Source organism: Chinchilla lanigera, unplaced genomic scaffold, assembly GCF_000276665.1.
Source record: "Chinchilla lanigera isolate Chin_1 unplaced genomic scaffold, ChiLan1.0 scaffold00015, whole genome shotgun sequence".
Taxonomy (NCBI): domain Eukaryota; kingdom Metazoa; phylum Chordata; class Mammalia; order Rodentia; family Chinchillidae; genus Chinchilla; species Chinchilla lanigera.
In genome coordinates this window covers 9,466,882-9,482,962 of record NW_004955416.1, presented here as the reverse complement: position 1 = coordinate 9,482,962, position 16,081 = coordinate 9,466,882, and the positions used below count along the sequence as shown (strand labels likewise).

General features: G+C 38.4%; 1 protein-coding gene across 1 annotated transcript in view; it reads left to right on the top strand.

Moving 5' to 3' along the window:
• Ttbk2 (tau tubulin kinase 2) overlaps positions 1-16,081 on the top strand; it is a gene marked incomplete at its 5' end in the record, with an annotated part of 106,265 nt that overhangs the window by 35,599 nt on the left and 54,585 nt on the right. The window contains 2 exon segments of the mRNA XM_013512442.1: positions 7,855-7,928; positions 15,226-15,366. Of these exon segments, the coding sequence (XP_013367896.1) occupies positions 7,855-7,928; positions 15,226-15,366 (215 nt within the window).

Genomic DNA, 16,081 nt, shown 5'->3' with positions numbered 1-16,081 from the left:
AAGCAGTTCTGGAAGTGCTGTTTGGAAAATGTTTTTAGTTGCACTGTCATGGTTACTACAATCTCCTGAATTGATTCAAAATGTTTACCTTGCATGGTCATTTTCAGTTTGGGGAAGAGCCAGAAGTCACACAGTACCCGATCTAGTGAATAAGGTGGATGAGGGCACATCACCAGGTTTGGGGGTTTTGTTTGTTTGTTTGTTTTTCAGAAAGGTTCTTGCTATATAGTTCAGATTAGCCATGAATTCACTATGTAGCTGAGGCTGACCTAGAACTTACAGCAATTCTCCTGCTTTAGCCTCCTAAATGCTGGGATTACAGGCATGTGCCACTATCTCTGGCCATCATCAGATTTTTATTTCATAGAAATTGCTGTAAATAGTTGATGAGCAAGTTATATCACAAAATACAGTGGATGTTGAAATAAACATGTTAAATACTTAAATGTTGAATTAACATATTAAATACTTAACATGTGTTTAAGGGTTAAATAAACCCTTAAATACTCAAAATAGTCATCCTTGCTTTAAACACAGTTATTGTATCATTCTTGACAGTGTGTCTTACTGTAGTTTTTTCTATTTTTTGAGACAAGATTTCTTTGTGTAGTTCAGCCTGTCCTTGAACTCACAGTGATCATCCGCCCCAGCCTCCTGAGGGCTGGGGTTACAGGTGTGCACCACCATGCCTGGCTGTAATTTTTTAAAAATTTAAACATTTATCATATGTCTTAATCACCCCATTCCTTGTATGTGTGAGGCCATAGGTTTGACTTTCAGCGTCTCACACACACACTTAAAAATATCTATTACTGAGAATATGGCTTAGTGGCAGAGCATGTGCGCGTTGGAATAGCATGCATGACGCTATTTACACAGCTTTTACACTGTGTCAGGGTTCACAAGTGATGTAGAGACTGTTTACAGTATTTGTGCTGGAGGGTGAGGGGAGACTGTGTACAAATACTGTGTTTGATTTGTGATTCTGGGTCTTGAACCCAAGGCGTGCAGACCAGGCACCACACCGGTCCTCCTTTTCTCTACCCCACTCCTTTACTTTTTTTGAGAGAGTGTCTCTCTGAATTGTCCATGCTGGGCTCAAACTCATAATACTTGTGCCTTGGCCTCCCAGGGTGCTGGGATTACAGGCATGCACCATAAAGCCTGGTTTAGAGTATTTTATATGAGACTTTGAGGATCCTTGAAGTTTAGTATCAGTGGGGTTCCTGGGACCAATTCTTCATGGATACTGAAGATTACTGTGTTTCATATTATACCCCATTGGCATACAAAGCTTCAGCCCTCGTTTCATGTCTCATCATGTCCTTTATCTCAGCCTGTCTTAGGTAGTAGCCCTTTTACTCTATCAACTCTAATCCAGTATAGCCTTGGATCATTCATGGCTCTATAAGTATTCTTCTCTTAGAATACTCTTCTCATAAATTTAAAATCTAGTGATTTAAATGTCACATAAAGCCTCAGCAACAAACTTTTGGATTGTCTGTGTATTCAGTAAACCTTGTAATGTTATAGAACTCATCATACTGTACTTGTGTGTAGGCTATGAACTTCTTGAGGGGATAGATCTTAATTTATCTTGTATTCCAAGCATCTAATTTGGTACTTGTATTTATTGGGTCTTCTTGTCTGTGTAGTTGATGTTATTTGAGTTTAAACTGTTTCAATTATTTTTGGCACAGTGATTAAGAACAAAGGCTGTAGAACAAACTGCTCATCGTCTTTTTCTTTCTTTTGAGACATGGTCTCACTATGCAGTCCAGGTTGACATTGAACTTGCTATACATATAGTGTAGGCTGGCCTCAAACTTGGCAATCTTCCTTTCTCAGTGGCCTGAGTGCCAGTATTATAGGTGTGTACTACCAGGCCCAGTGCCAAACTACTCCATCATTTCTGGTTGTATCTTTTGGGTGAAGTAATTAACTTCATTAAGGCTCCAATTTTTTTGTTTTTTGTTTTTTGTTTGTTTTTTTGAGACGGGGTCTTGCTCTGTAGTCCAGGCTGGCCTTGAACTCACTGTGCAGCGCAGGCTGGCCTCGAACTTTCAATGATCCTCCTGCCTCAGCCTCCATAGTGCTGGGATTACAGGTGTGTGCCACCACGCCCAGCTTTAAGCCTCCATTTCTATATCTGAAAAGTAGAGGACATATTAATACTTAACATTATTGGAAGGATTAAATGTATGTTAAGTGTGTAATAGAGAGCCTCGCATAAAATGCTTGCATATATGTGCATATTGTGCATATTTTATTAACTATTTCTTCTTGTTTTGCTTTTTAAATTTTTTTTTTCATTTTTTTATTAGTACATGTTTGTAGTACATAACGATTACATCCCTCATGGGGAATTGGTACACATATACAACACATCTTAATTCCTTTTTCATCCCCTTTCCTCCCTACCTCAACTATTATTATTTCTTTCAATTTATTCATTCAAATACTGATTGAATATTTCACTATTTGTCAGGTATTGTTAGGCACTGGAACAAGATGATAGTCCCTTTCTTATTTACTGATATACTTCAGTATATACTTATTGTTATAAAGGTATTTTAGCAATTATAGTAGTGAAGAGTGATTGTCCCAATTAAATTGTAATTTTTCCGTGCTTCCAGAAATTTGTACATTTTTATTGAACTAACTTTATTTATTTCATTAATTACACATATATGTATAAGAGCAGCAGTACACTATTCCTTTTTTGTGTGTGTGTGCTGGGAATCGAACTCAGGACCTTACACTTGCCAAGCAGGCACTTGTGTTGCTGAGCTATATCTCCAGCCCCATACTATCCCTTAAAATATAAGACAAGAACTCATTTGACTCTTACCTAAAGCAATGAGAATATATTGCTGAATCCCAGAAAGTTTACTTTGCTTTGATTGCTCAATAAAGGACCTATGGGTCATTAATTTCTTTTTTCTTTTTAAGAGTGGGGTTTGGGTGTAATTTATAAAGCTATTTTAAAAGAAGTATTCCAAAGAAGTATTCCTGCAGTGGTCTTTTGTCTTTAAGTGGTTGAAATGTCTGTGTGGCAAAGGTGCTGCATTTAAATGTTACATGATGGGAAGGTGGAGTTGTTCTTCTTTTGTGTGTAGTACTTGGGGTTGAACCCAGGGCCTTGCGTGTGCTAGGCAAGTGCTCTACCACTGAGCTGAATCTCCAGGCTGAAGGTGGACTCTTGAACAATGGATAATAAGGGAGCTGATTAAATGTTTTTGTTTGTTTGTTTTTTTAAATTTTTTTGAGACAGGGTCTTTCTATGTAGTTCAGACTGGCCTCAAGCTCTAGCCTCCAGCCTCCCTGGGATTACAGTTTCTGTGAATTTGAAGAACAGATGTTGCTAGCCAGGCATGGTGGTGCATGCCTATAATCCCAGCACTCAGGAGGCTGAGCCAAGAGGATAATTTTGAGTTCAAGACCAGCCTGGGCTACAAAGTGAGCTCAAGGCCAGCCTGAACTGCCCAACGAGACCCTGTCTCAAAAACACCAAAAGAAAAAGAAGTTGCTATTTTTAATCCTTTCATTTTTATTATAGTTTACTAGATGGTACAGCTTTGCAAAAATGTATATAAAATCATCAATGTGCATTGTGTACATGGTGATTATTGGGTTTTCATTGCACCCATTCTTTTTCTTTTTTTTTTTTCCTTTAAGGTAGGGCCTCACTATATAGCCCAAGCTGGCCTTCAGCTTGCGATTCTTCTGGACCATGCCCTGCTTCATAGTGAGACAGCAGTGTGTGTGTGTGTGTGTGTGTATGTGTGTGTGTAGATGAAGTCTTGCTAATTTTCCAGGCTGGCCTCAATCTTTTGTCCCCTTGCCTCAGCCTCCTAAGTAGATGGCACTATAGGCACCTGCCACCACACTGGCTGCTTGTTACAGTCCTTTTTACAAGAAGCACAGAGAGTGAGAGAACAGTGTGGCAATTTATAACCCAGATGCACAAAAGAACTTTGGAATTATTAACTAAAATGAGTGTCTCTTTTTTTTTTCCCCAGTTTTTTTTTTTTTTAGTTTTACTTTTAGTTTTCCTGTATATGCCAGGTTGACCTTGAACTCACTGTAATCTTCCTGTGTCAGCCTCCCAAGTGCTGGGATTACAGGCATGCACCACTACCATGCTTGGTTTAAAATGAATCTTAATTCTGTGTATGTGTGTGTGTGTGTGTGTGTGTGTGTGTGTGTGTGTACTGGAAATTGAACTCAGGCCTTGTACTTGCCAGTCAGGCACTGTGCCACTGAGCTATATCCCTGGGCCTATATATATATTTTTTTCTTTTTGAAACAGGATCTCACTATGCAGTTCAGCCTGGTCTTGGATTCACTTTGTAGCCCAGGCTGGCCTTGAACTCACACATCGATCCTCATGCCTCAGCCTCCAGAGTGCTGGGATTACAGGCATGTGCCACCACGTCTGGCCCTGCCTGGTATTTATGTTTTAAGTCAGTCATTGGACAAAATTTTTGAACTTTGTTTCAAGCTTTTTGTCAGTCTACCAAATGTTGACCTGATAGCTGTAGCCCTGACACTATTCCTTGTTTTACAAGCAAATGTACTCAAAGGTTGTTTACCTTTATTGTCTCATATTTCATTTACTTTTTTTTTTCCTTTTATTTTTTGAGACAAGGTCTTGCTATGTAGTGGTCTAGGCTGGCCTTGAATTTGCAATGATAGTCCTGCCTCAACCTCAAAAATGCTGGGATTATAGGTGTGTACCACCAGCCCCAATTACTCTTTACCCCATTATAAACTAACTTCCACCCCTTCCGTGCATTCATGGGTTCTAATCCTACTATTTGTGAGTGGGCGCTTCCCATCACTTCCAGCTTCATGAACTGTTCTTTCTCAGAGTTTCCTCCTGTCTCTCTGGTTGTTTCTCTGTTTCCTTCAAGGTGCTTTTAGTTTTACTCATGAATTTTCCAGAATTATGTACTAAAACTTTCTTATTTTTCATCCATCTGTGTTTGTGGTTCTGTCCTCCATGGTAATGTTTCCCTGATGTGTGTCTGGAACTTGGTCATTTTGTCTCAGTACCATGCCTGAAATTATAATTAACCCAATTCAACTGCCCTTAAATTCAACACTGTAATATCCTTTAAAACCTATACAATAACAACCAAAAAAAAAGCCCTATGCAACCTTTACATTGTCTTGTTTTGGTACAAAATTTCACTTAATTGTATCAATTTCTGGTACAAACGTACATCATATTGCTCAGATTTACCCTGTTTTATCTATTTCTGGTACAAACCTACATCATATTTCTCAGATTTACCCTGTTTTATCTATTTCTTTTTTCTATAATTCATGCTGTGATGGAAAAATACAGTGTATGTTTTAATAAAAAATTATTACAGTTGCCAGGCGTGGTGGTGCATGCCTGTGATCCCAGCACTTGGGAGGCTGAGGCGGGAGGATCATTGTGAGTTCAAAGCCAGCTTGGGCTACAATGTGAGTTCAAGGCCAGCTTGAACTGCCTAGTGAAACCCTGTCTCAAAAAGACAAAAAAAAAAAATTACAGTTAAAGACATATTGCTGCTAATCCCCTCAAAATACTTTTTTCTTTACTTCCTTTGAACACAATCCATCATTCTTGATACTTTCTGAAGCACTTCTGGAAATCCTCTTTGGTGTCTGTAGCTGTGCTTTTGTGGCTGTCTTAGGGTCCTGAATTGATTGAAGAAGCTTACCTTTCATGTTCATTTTGACTTTGTGAAAGATCCAGAAGTTACATGGAGCCAGATCTGGTGAATAGGTAGATGAAAATGCAGTGTAATGGTTTTACAAGCCTGCCTTGCCGTCAGACTGCACTCGGTGGCGCTCAGCATTCCTACTTTTTTTCATCATACCTTGTACAGACACTTGAGACTTCCAGAATTGCTTCAGAGAGTGGCAAGAACAATGGAATATGTGTATTTGAATGGGGTGGGTGTGTATCTTGAGGGGGAATTAATGCCAATGTGTCTTTTACTATAATAATTTTTAAAATTTAAATATTCAGATTCAGGCACAGTGTTACATGCCTATAATCTCAGGAGGCTGAAGCAGGAGGACTGCTGTGAGTTAAAGGCCAATACGGGCTACATAGTGAGCTCAAGACCATTCTGAGCTGCACAGTAAGACCCTCTCTCAAAAAAAAAAGAAAAATCCCTAAAAAACTTAGCATATTTTTCAGTCACCTCTTATTCTATTCTTATCTCTTGCTGGATATTGTGACCTTCCTGTCTTTAGCTTAACCTTTCTGTCTCTAGATTGGCCTTTATTGAGTCTGTCATTTTCACTGCCACCATAGTGGAAAAATACATGTATTGTTGTTCTGAAATGTATTGTTGTAGTATGTTCTAAAATGTATTGTTGTAGTATGTAATTCTTTATCTAAAAATATTTTTTGGGATTCTTATTACTCAGCAGTACTTTCACATATCTACCCATGTCCTGCCTGCTTTTGAATCATTTAGAGCATTTTTTTTCCCTCTTAATTAAGTTTATCATTTAGAGCATTTTGAATTGCTCATATTCTATAACCAATTCCAAATCAGTGTGGAATTTAGAAATGTAAATTCTGGCAATTAAACATTAGGGCCTTTTCACTGAGCTGTATCCCCAGCCCATTTAAAAAGTTTTTTTAATTTGAGGCAGTGGCTCACTAAGTTACCCTGGCAGGGGTTGAATTTGTCATCCTCCTCATCCTCCCAGAGTGCTGGGATTACAAGTATTGTGCCGCTGCACCTGGTTTAGAATTTAGGGATTCAAAAAGTTTACCGGATGGTTTTGGCAAGCATTCAAGGTTGATGGAATCAGTGACTTGTGTGTGTGGTTTAAATTTATTTAGTGTTTTTGGTTTTGGTTTTGGTTTTAGTTTTTTGAGACAGGGTCTCACTATGTAGTTTAGGCTGGGGTGTTGATCTCTGGCTAAAGCCTCCTGAGTTCTGGGATTATAGCTGTGCGCCACAATGACCAGTTTCACTAAGTCTTTAAATTGCCTGGTTGGGTTATATAGCCAATCCTCTTGCCTGAGACTCTCAGAGTGCTGGCCCTGCAGGTGTGCGCCACCATGCCTGGCTGATTTTTTTTGTACTGGAGATTGAACCCAAGGCCTTCACACTTGAGGTCCAGCTCCAGCATGATGTTTATTTTCCAGCCAGCACATCTTTGAATTTCACACTTGTAACTCAGGTTGAAAACCATTGAGCTTTCCAAATAAATGAGGCCCAGAAAGATTAGTGACTTGTTAAAGTCATGTAGTAAGGAGTGGCAGAATCTAAAATTCAGTGGTAGTGCACATCTGTAATCCAGGAACTCAGGAAGCTGGCAGCAGGACTGTGAGTTTGAGGCTAACCCAAGCTACACACCAAAGTCAAGGCTAGCCTGGGTTACACAGTGAGACCTTGTCTTTTTTATTTTCTTTTGAGACCTTCTCTTAAACAACAACAAATTAAAATGTAGGTTTATATTTCTAACATGGTTCTTATTTATTGCTCTTCTGTCCTTTCATATGGGTTATACTTGAGCAAGTTGATCTGAAATGACCTGAATCTCTGAATCTTTTACTGAATCTGAATCTTTTACTTTCTAAGTAATTTACCATTTATTTGTTCCCTTATTCATTCATCTTTTATTTATTAATTCAATAAATATTTATTTGATTACACAAGGAACAGTACAAGACCTGGGGAGTAGGTGGGTAAAATTTTTGAATGATGTAAATTTCCTATCTTTAAGGTCTCAACATATATATTTTTTATATTAAATCATAAAAAAATTAATTTTTTAGAAGAAAAATTATAGTATTTTCTTTTCCATTGTTTTCTTTCTTTTCCTTTTACCCAGGGAAAGACCATGTTTGTAGATTTATTGGCTGTGGGAGGAATGATCGATTCAACTATGTGGTCATGCAGTTGCAGGTAGGTTACCTGGAAAATGTATCTCAGAATCTTTTCATTTTGCTCAGAATACCCAATTACAGTGGATATGAATAAAAATGAAAATAGTCTTGATGTCAGTATTTTATATTGTACAGGTGGAACTTATTTAAATACACTTGATACAGATTTTCTAAAAATGAAATGGTTGTCCTTGTCAGCTATTTTGGTTGACTTGTATATTCACTGATTGTCATCATTGCAAAGTCTTAATCCCAGCATGGATTGTGGACTCTAAAGTCTTGCCCTATTCCTGTTGTTTCCCTCCATGTTTGCTTCTTAGACACTTCAATTTCCCATTTATGTTTCCAGGTGACAGCCGTGGTTACTTAAAAATTTAAGCAATAGTTAAGATACAAGATAAATGTCATTCCTCTGTTTGTCTTTCTCTCACTTTTTTTTTTTTAATATAGTACTTGATATTAAATCCAGGGTCTGCAGACTGAGCTACTTCACTGGCTCTTTAAGATTTTATTTTGAGACAGGGTTTCACTAAATCACTAAGTTGGCTGGACTAAGCGTGAGCCTGACCCCTGCATCTCTGTGTCTGCCTCTGTGTCTGTGTCTGTGTATCTCTCTTCTTCAGTCTCCCTTGTTGCATTTGTCTATCTGTCTCTCTCTGCAGTGCTGAAAATCAGTCCCTCATCCCTGCATACACTAGGCAAGGGCCCTACTGTTACTAGGTAACCTGCTTCTAAAAGTGGCTCACCAACTACATGTTACTGGGTTCTGGGTTGCTCGCATCTCCCTCTGGAGTTAGGGTTCAGGTTCTTCTCATTTCAAACAAAGAACTGAACAAAATGAGCAAAAAACAGTGGCCAAGTTTACTAGAGAAAGTAAAAGTAGGGCTGGGGATATAGCTCAGTGGCATAAGCACCTGCCTGGCAAGCTCAAGGTCCTGAGTTTGATTCCTGGTACCAAAAAAAAAAAAAAAAAAAGTAAAAGTGAAGAGTGGGAGAGAATGGCTCTACAGAGCGAATTTGGGCCAGGTAAAGAGAAAAAGAGGGTGAAGAAAAGATAAAAGTACGCGCTGTCTGGGAAACACAGAATGCATTATTGTGGAAAGTTAGAATAGCAAGCTCTTCATAGCATTAGCGTGTCCTTTATATTGTTCAAATGTGTAGGAAACCCTTGAGAACTTCTTCATAGGGGTCCTGAGAAGTGGTGTTTGAATCTCACATCGCAGGCTGAAGTCAGGTCTAGGCCATCCTATTGAAAATCTGCTTGAGTTCTCCCGAGAAGTCCATGTATAGGGTTTGGGGACCTTTCTACACATGTATGGGGATCTTGTAATTAACTGGCCACACTTACTCCCCCAGCCAGCTTTGCCACACTGTAATCTCTTAACTCACTACCACTGAGCTACACTGCTAGCCCTGCCTCTCCTTCCACCATTAACATAGCCCTGTTCCCTCTCTTGTAGATGGAGGTAGAATTGGGTTGAAAGGAAATTCAGCAAGGGACTATAGAAGTATTATCTACATCAAGAGAAGAGGAAAGAATTCAATTTTCACTGACATTCTTCTGTCGCTGAACACATACACATGGGCATGCACACTACAGCAGCCGTCAACATTTGAAAGCCATGGTGCACTTTGCTGCCGAATAGCAAATTTGCAGGCTTTCATCTTTAGCAAACTTTATTTTGGGCATTTTATTTCTTTATTTTGATTTACCTTACCTACCTAATGTTGATTTCAGAGACATTGATTCTCGTCAGAAGGTTTTCTCTTTTCCCTCAGTTATCTTTCAGCATTTGGTATTAACCTCCACATAGACTTTAGTCTGAAAATCTTTTGAGTTATGTGATTTACTGTCTCTTGAGCCAGGAGTTTTATTTCTTGAAGAGCTACCCTTGTTCATTACTATGTACCCTGCTTTTTCTCACCTTGCCCAGGATTGTTCTATGTTATTTTATACTCTGATTCTCCCCCTAACCCCATAAGGGGAGAGGACAGGTTTTATCACCATTTTACAAAGGGAGAGGCTGAAGCTGAAGGAGGTCTTTGGTTTTCCTGGAAATAACTTATTCGGTTTTAAGGCTTAAAAGTCTGAGGCCAATATTCTTGCTGTAATAGAGAAAACTATTTTATCTTCAGGTTAGTACTGAGAGATTATTTAGAGCAGTTTTTGTTAATCTACAGTGTCTAATCTCAAGACATCCTCTTAAACTCTGTCCTTTCTTTTTAAAGTTTTTTTTTGTGTGTGTGGTGGTGGTAGGGATTGAACACAGAATGTCATATATGCTAGGCGAGCACTCTACCACTGAGCTACATGCGTAGGCTCATTTAAAATCTTACATTCACCTAAATAGCGCTTTCTGTAAATAGAAGTCTCTTAATACTGGGAAACATGAGGAAACATATATATCATGTAACAATGGCTTTTGTGGCCTTTGGGATGCTCCTCAAGATTTATTCACGAACTTTTCCACTTGACATGTATGCTATATTTTTCCCCTTGTCATAAGAAAGCTAATCCACTGTGAAACCCCTATCCATATATTTAATGTTTGACTTGATTTGAGACAAGGCTAAAGTTGAGGATTTGTGGTTTTCCCAGGACTAATTTAACTGGTTTTTTGTTCATTTTGTTTTGTTTTTGAAATGAATGTCACTGTGTAGTTCTTAAGCTTGCTTTCTTTTTCTTTCTTCTTTTTGAGATGAGGTCTTGCAATATAGTTCAGACTGGCCTTGAATTCACTATGTAGTTAAGGCTGGCCTTGAACTTGCAATAATCTTCCTATCTCAGCTTCCTGAATGCTGGGATTATAGGCATGCACCATTACACAGGTGTAAATTTATTTTAACCTATTGTTTTCCCTTCTTTTGTTTTCTTGTACTTTTCTGTTTTTATTGACATGATAAAAGTGGAGTCATCTGACATGTAGAAATCCATGTATCTTGGGTTTTGCTGGTTATTTCCATGTGGCAGGGTTTAACATGTTTTTCTAAACTGAGCATGATGGTTCACACCTGTAAACCAAACCCAGCATTCCAGGAGACTGATGCAGGAGGATCACAAGTTTGAGCCCAGTATGGACAACTTAGGAACTTTGGCAGACACTGTCTTGAAATTTTTAAAAAATATTTTAAAAGGGCCAGGAATGTAGCTCAGTGCAAAGGCACAGGCTTCAATTCTGTGTACCTCAAAAGGGGGAAGAAAAAAAAGAAAAGAAAAAAGTTCTCCTGTCCCTTACATTTCCTGTGAACTGGAAAGTAAATAAGATTCCAGTTTGGCAGGTGGATAAGAAGAATTAAGATGGTTTATATACATGTACCAACTGCACATAATAACTATGTTCTGTAAACATGTACTCATAAAAAATGGTAAAAGACTCCAGTTTTCTTTCATTTGGCAAAAGTACTTCAGATGGAGATTATGTATTTCCTATTGCATCACAGGCTGAAGTGCTTGATAAGATTAGTCACTGAATTCAAGGACTTCAGCCTGATCCATATATTTTATCTTTTTTTTTTTTTAACTTGGAATCGAACTCAGGACCTTTTGCTTTCTTAGGTAGGTGCTTGTGCCACTGAGCTATAGCTTCATCCCTAATCCATATATTTTAAAGTTCTCCGAATTTTTTATCAACATGTTAGTAATCATTTTCTGAGTCAGTTATTTTGAGGGGAGTTACAAAATAACTGTACAGTTATTACAGTGCTTTTACAGTGCTTTTTCACAGTTCTGTTCCACTGAGAAGACTCCTTTTTTGCTTAGTCAATGAACTACTAATCTGAAAAGTGCTGGCTACCAAGGAGTACAGAATGGCTTTCTTGTCTCAGGAAATTAAATATTCCGGTCTCTATTCTCAATACTTATCTTGTAGCGTATGTTTGGTGGTAACAGGCCATTAACACTATTATTTCACCTAAAGACAATTGATTCATTTTGAAAAGAAATAAATTCTTAGGTTACTTAAAGAGCATTCAGAATAAAATATTAAATATTATTCATGTAGTCTAAGAGCTTAAAAACTGTAGTGAGATCAAGCGAGGTTTTTTATACCTCTGTGTTTGTTTAAATGCAGTTTCCCCACAGCATACATTAATTGATATTTCTCATCATCATATCATCAATGGTTTTTTGGGGTTAGTGTATTCACATTTTTCACATTTTTCCTGTATTTAGTAATTGAAATTCATCTTTACAGCACACTCCATTTACAACTAAGTTATCCTGAAGTACATTTCATATAGGAAAGGCCGAGTTGGCCCTTAATTTTTTATCCATTTTCTGCAAGTCAAATTGGTTCCCTAATATTTTCCTACAGGAGACTAATGAGCTGTCACCTCCTTCATTCTCATTCCCATCTTCATCCTCATCCTCATCAGGGTCTGCCAAAAAAATATATACACATTCTAGCAGTTCGCCATACTAAGAAATGTCTGGAAGCTAATGGCCACCGCTTTGAGCACCTCTTGTAATTGTAGAGGCCAAACATAATTTGTATTAATCTCATGATAGTTCAGTAATGTAGTATTAAAATATTTATACAAGTTTTTCTTTTTCTTCTTCCTCTTCTTTTTTTTTTTTTTTTTGGTCTTTTTGAGACAAGGTCTCGCTATGCAGTTGTAAACTGGCCTCGAGCTCACTTTGTAGCCCAAGTTGGTCTTGAACTTGCAACAATCTTCCTGCCTCAGCCTTCCAAGTACTGGGATCACATGCCGGCACCACCACACCCAGCTTCGCTTTTCTTTTCCTGATGTACACATTTTTTTGTGGACTCTGTATTATATGAATAACATATTAATGACTTTCAGTCATTGCAGCCCTTCCTTTTAATGTTCAGTTTTTCCCATCTCTGGCTACTTTCTTCAGGTTTGATTCTAGCTCCTTTTTGGCAGAACTGCATAGCAGGCTGGGTATGGTGGTAAATACCTCTTATCCCAGCACTCTGGAAGGCTGAGACAAAAGGATTGCAATTTTTTGTCCATCCTGAGCAACTTACAACTTATTGTGACTCTGTGTCAAAATAAATACCAAAATGGGCTGGGGATGAAGCTCAATGCCAGGGCCTTGGGTTCAACTCCCAGTATTAAAGAGAAAATTGATTTTTGAAGCAAAAACTATTGGAATGCTAATAAGTGTGACTGTATCTCTCCTGTGGCTATAAAGCTGGTTTTTCTATATTGTCATTTATTTTTACATTTGGTAGGAATAAAAAGACAAACTTCCCTAACATTAAAAAAATAATAGCTGGGTATGGTGGTGTATACCTGTAGTCCTAGCACTGTAGGAGGCTGAGGCAGGAGGATTACAAGTGGAAGCCCAGCCCCAGCAACTTAGCAAAACCTTATCTCAAAATAAATAAATAAATAAATGGCTGGGGATGAATGTAGCTCATTGTGAAGGCCCTAGGTTCAGTCACCAGTAACCCCAAAAAACCATTGATGATATGATGATGAGAAATATCAATTAATGTTTGCTGTGGGGAAACTGCATTTAAACAAACACAGAGGTATAAAAAACCTCGCTTGATCTCACTACAGTTTTTAAGCTCTTAGACTACATGAATAATATTTAATATTTTATTCTGAATGCTCTTTAAGTAACCTAAGAATTTATTTCTTTTCAAAATGAATCAGTTGTCTTTAGGTGAAATAATAGTGTTAATGGCCTGTTACCACCAAACATACGCTACAAGATAAGTATTGAGAATAGAGACTGGAATATTTAATTTCCTGAGACAAGAAAGCCATTCTGTACTCCTTGGTAGCTAGCACTTTTCAGATTAGTAGTTCATTGACTAAGCAAAAAAGGAGTCTTCTCAGTGGAACAGAACTGTGAAAAAGCACTGTAAAGAAAGAATACTTTGGAGCCAGACAACCTTAGATTTGAAAAACATCTTTAACCCCTAGCAGGTTAGCATTGACCTTCTTGAATATTAGTTTCCTCATAGATAAAACAGAACAGGTATAGGGTGCTGTGAAGGTTATAGAAAATCATGAATGTCATATATCTCCAATAGGCAAGATTCTATCCATTGCTTTTCTGTATTCTTACAAGTAACTGAGTGCCAGGTGTGGTGGCTGTCTTGGCTACTTCTCTTTCGTTGCTGGGACAAAATACCTGACGCCCAAAATTAGGGAAGGAAAGGGTTATTTCACTTACAGTTTGTGGAGGTTTTAGTCCATACTTGGCAGGTTACAAGGCAGAGTGGCACATGGCAGAGGGCTACAGCTCATGGTGGCAGAACACATCAAAAGCAACAAGCACAAAAGGAAGGAATGGCCAGAAGCAGCCTCTTCCTCTCCCTTACATATGCAAGCTATCACCCCAGGGCGGGTGTCGCTCACACCCATAATCAAACTCTAAAAGCCTGCCCCATGACCGCATGAGGCTTTGGGGGGACACACAGACACAAACCATAACAGTGGCATAGGCCTGTGGCCCAGGCACCCAGGAGACCGAGACAGGAGAGTTGCCAGGAATTGGAGGCCAGCCTGGGCTCTGTAGTGAGTTGAAGGCAAGCTTGGACTACATAGTGAGACCCTGTCGCAAAAACAAGAAGTAATTAAGTGTTTTGTCCTACCGTATTTGGTAGTAACAGTACAGTGCTTAGCTATTGTTGGTTACCTAGTGTGGACCAGAGATCATTTAAAAACCTTACATGGATTTTGTTTAATCCTAACAAAACCCTGTGAGGGGGTGAGTATTATTAGCCTCATTTGATGAGGAAACAGATGCAGGAAAATTAAATAGCTTGTATGGAAGCATATGTTAGGCAGTAATCAGTTCTCTGGAGAATTGTATCTGTGTATATCTATGTCTGTATCTGTCTTTTAAAATAATCATGTCTGGCCAGGTGTGATGGCGCACACCTGTAATCCCAGCACTCGCAAGGCTGAGGCAGGAGGATCGTTGTGAGTTCGAGACCAGCCTGGGCTACAAAGTGAGCTCAAGGCCAGTCTGAACTGCATAGCAAGACCCTGTCTCCAAAAAAGATAAAATAATAATAATAATAATAAAATAATCGTGTCTGTATTTTATTCTGATATTAGAGATAAATAGGAATAAGATAAATAAAAAATTTATGTGGAAAACTTGGTTATTCTCAGGTTTGTATGAAACGTTCATGTTAAGAGACTGTCTTCTGTTGAGAGAATCACAAGCTGGGTAAAGCCCTGGCTGCTTCTGCCACAGCACTGTTGTTGTGTGCGTGGTTGGTTGCTTTTGTTCTGAGTCGTAGCATTTTTCAGTGGTAAATGAGTCATTGCCCAGGCTTGTAACAGTTCTGGTACCACATTTGAAAGTGCTTGTCTGGTTGCCCCAGGGTCGGAACCTGGCAGATCTGCGGCGCAGCCAGGCCCGGGGCACGTTCACTACTAGCACTACCCTGCGGCTGGGGAGGCAGATTCTGGAGTCAATCGAAAGCATCCATTCTGTGGGATTCTTGCACCGAGACATCAAACCGGTAGGATCCTTTTCTTCCCCAAACACGGAAGGGTTTTTTGGGTACTTTGTTATGATGAGACACAATCAATTACAAATGTAGTTTTGTATATTTGCTGTGGTTAAACACAAAGATTTTTATTTCTGTAGAGGCCTAGAAGCAAAAATATAATATATCTCAGTTTTTCTCCCAACACTCAGGAGGCGGAGGCAGCAGGATCACCTTGAGTTTGAGGCCAGCCTGGGCCACATAGTGAGTTCAAGGCCAGTCTGGACTAACAAATAAATAAATAAATACATTGTAAAAGTTGCTTTTAGTTGATTTTGTATTTTTGGTTTCTCAAGTCAAATTGTGTTTGTAAGAAATTATATTTAAAGACCTTATTTTTCTTCTGAGTGGTAATGCAGAAATACAGGGTTTTTTGTTTGTTGTTGTTTTGCTATTCTAGTTTTCTTAGAAATTGTCATTTCTGTACTGGAATATTCTTTTCCTTTTTCCTTTCTAGTGTTTGTTGTTCATGAGAAGTGACTGATTTCTTATATGCTGTATTTACTGTAAACTTTACTGTAAATCTATTAGTACAGAGTATAAATATGGATATATTAAAAGTGTTATCCATTATCATATGATTTCTAAAATTAAATGCATGAAAATACCAATTAAAATTAACATTGAAAAGTCAGATTTAATGTTATTTGCATTTCTCCTGCCCTATGTCATTGTGAATCAGTGAGTG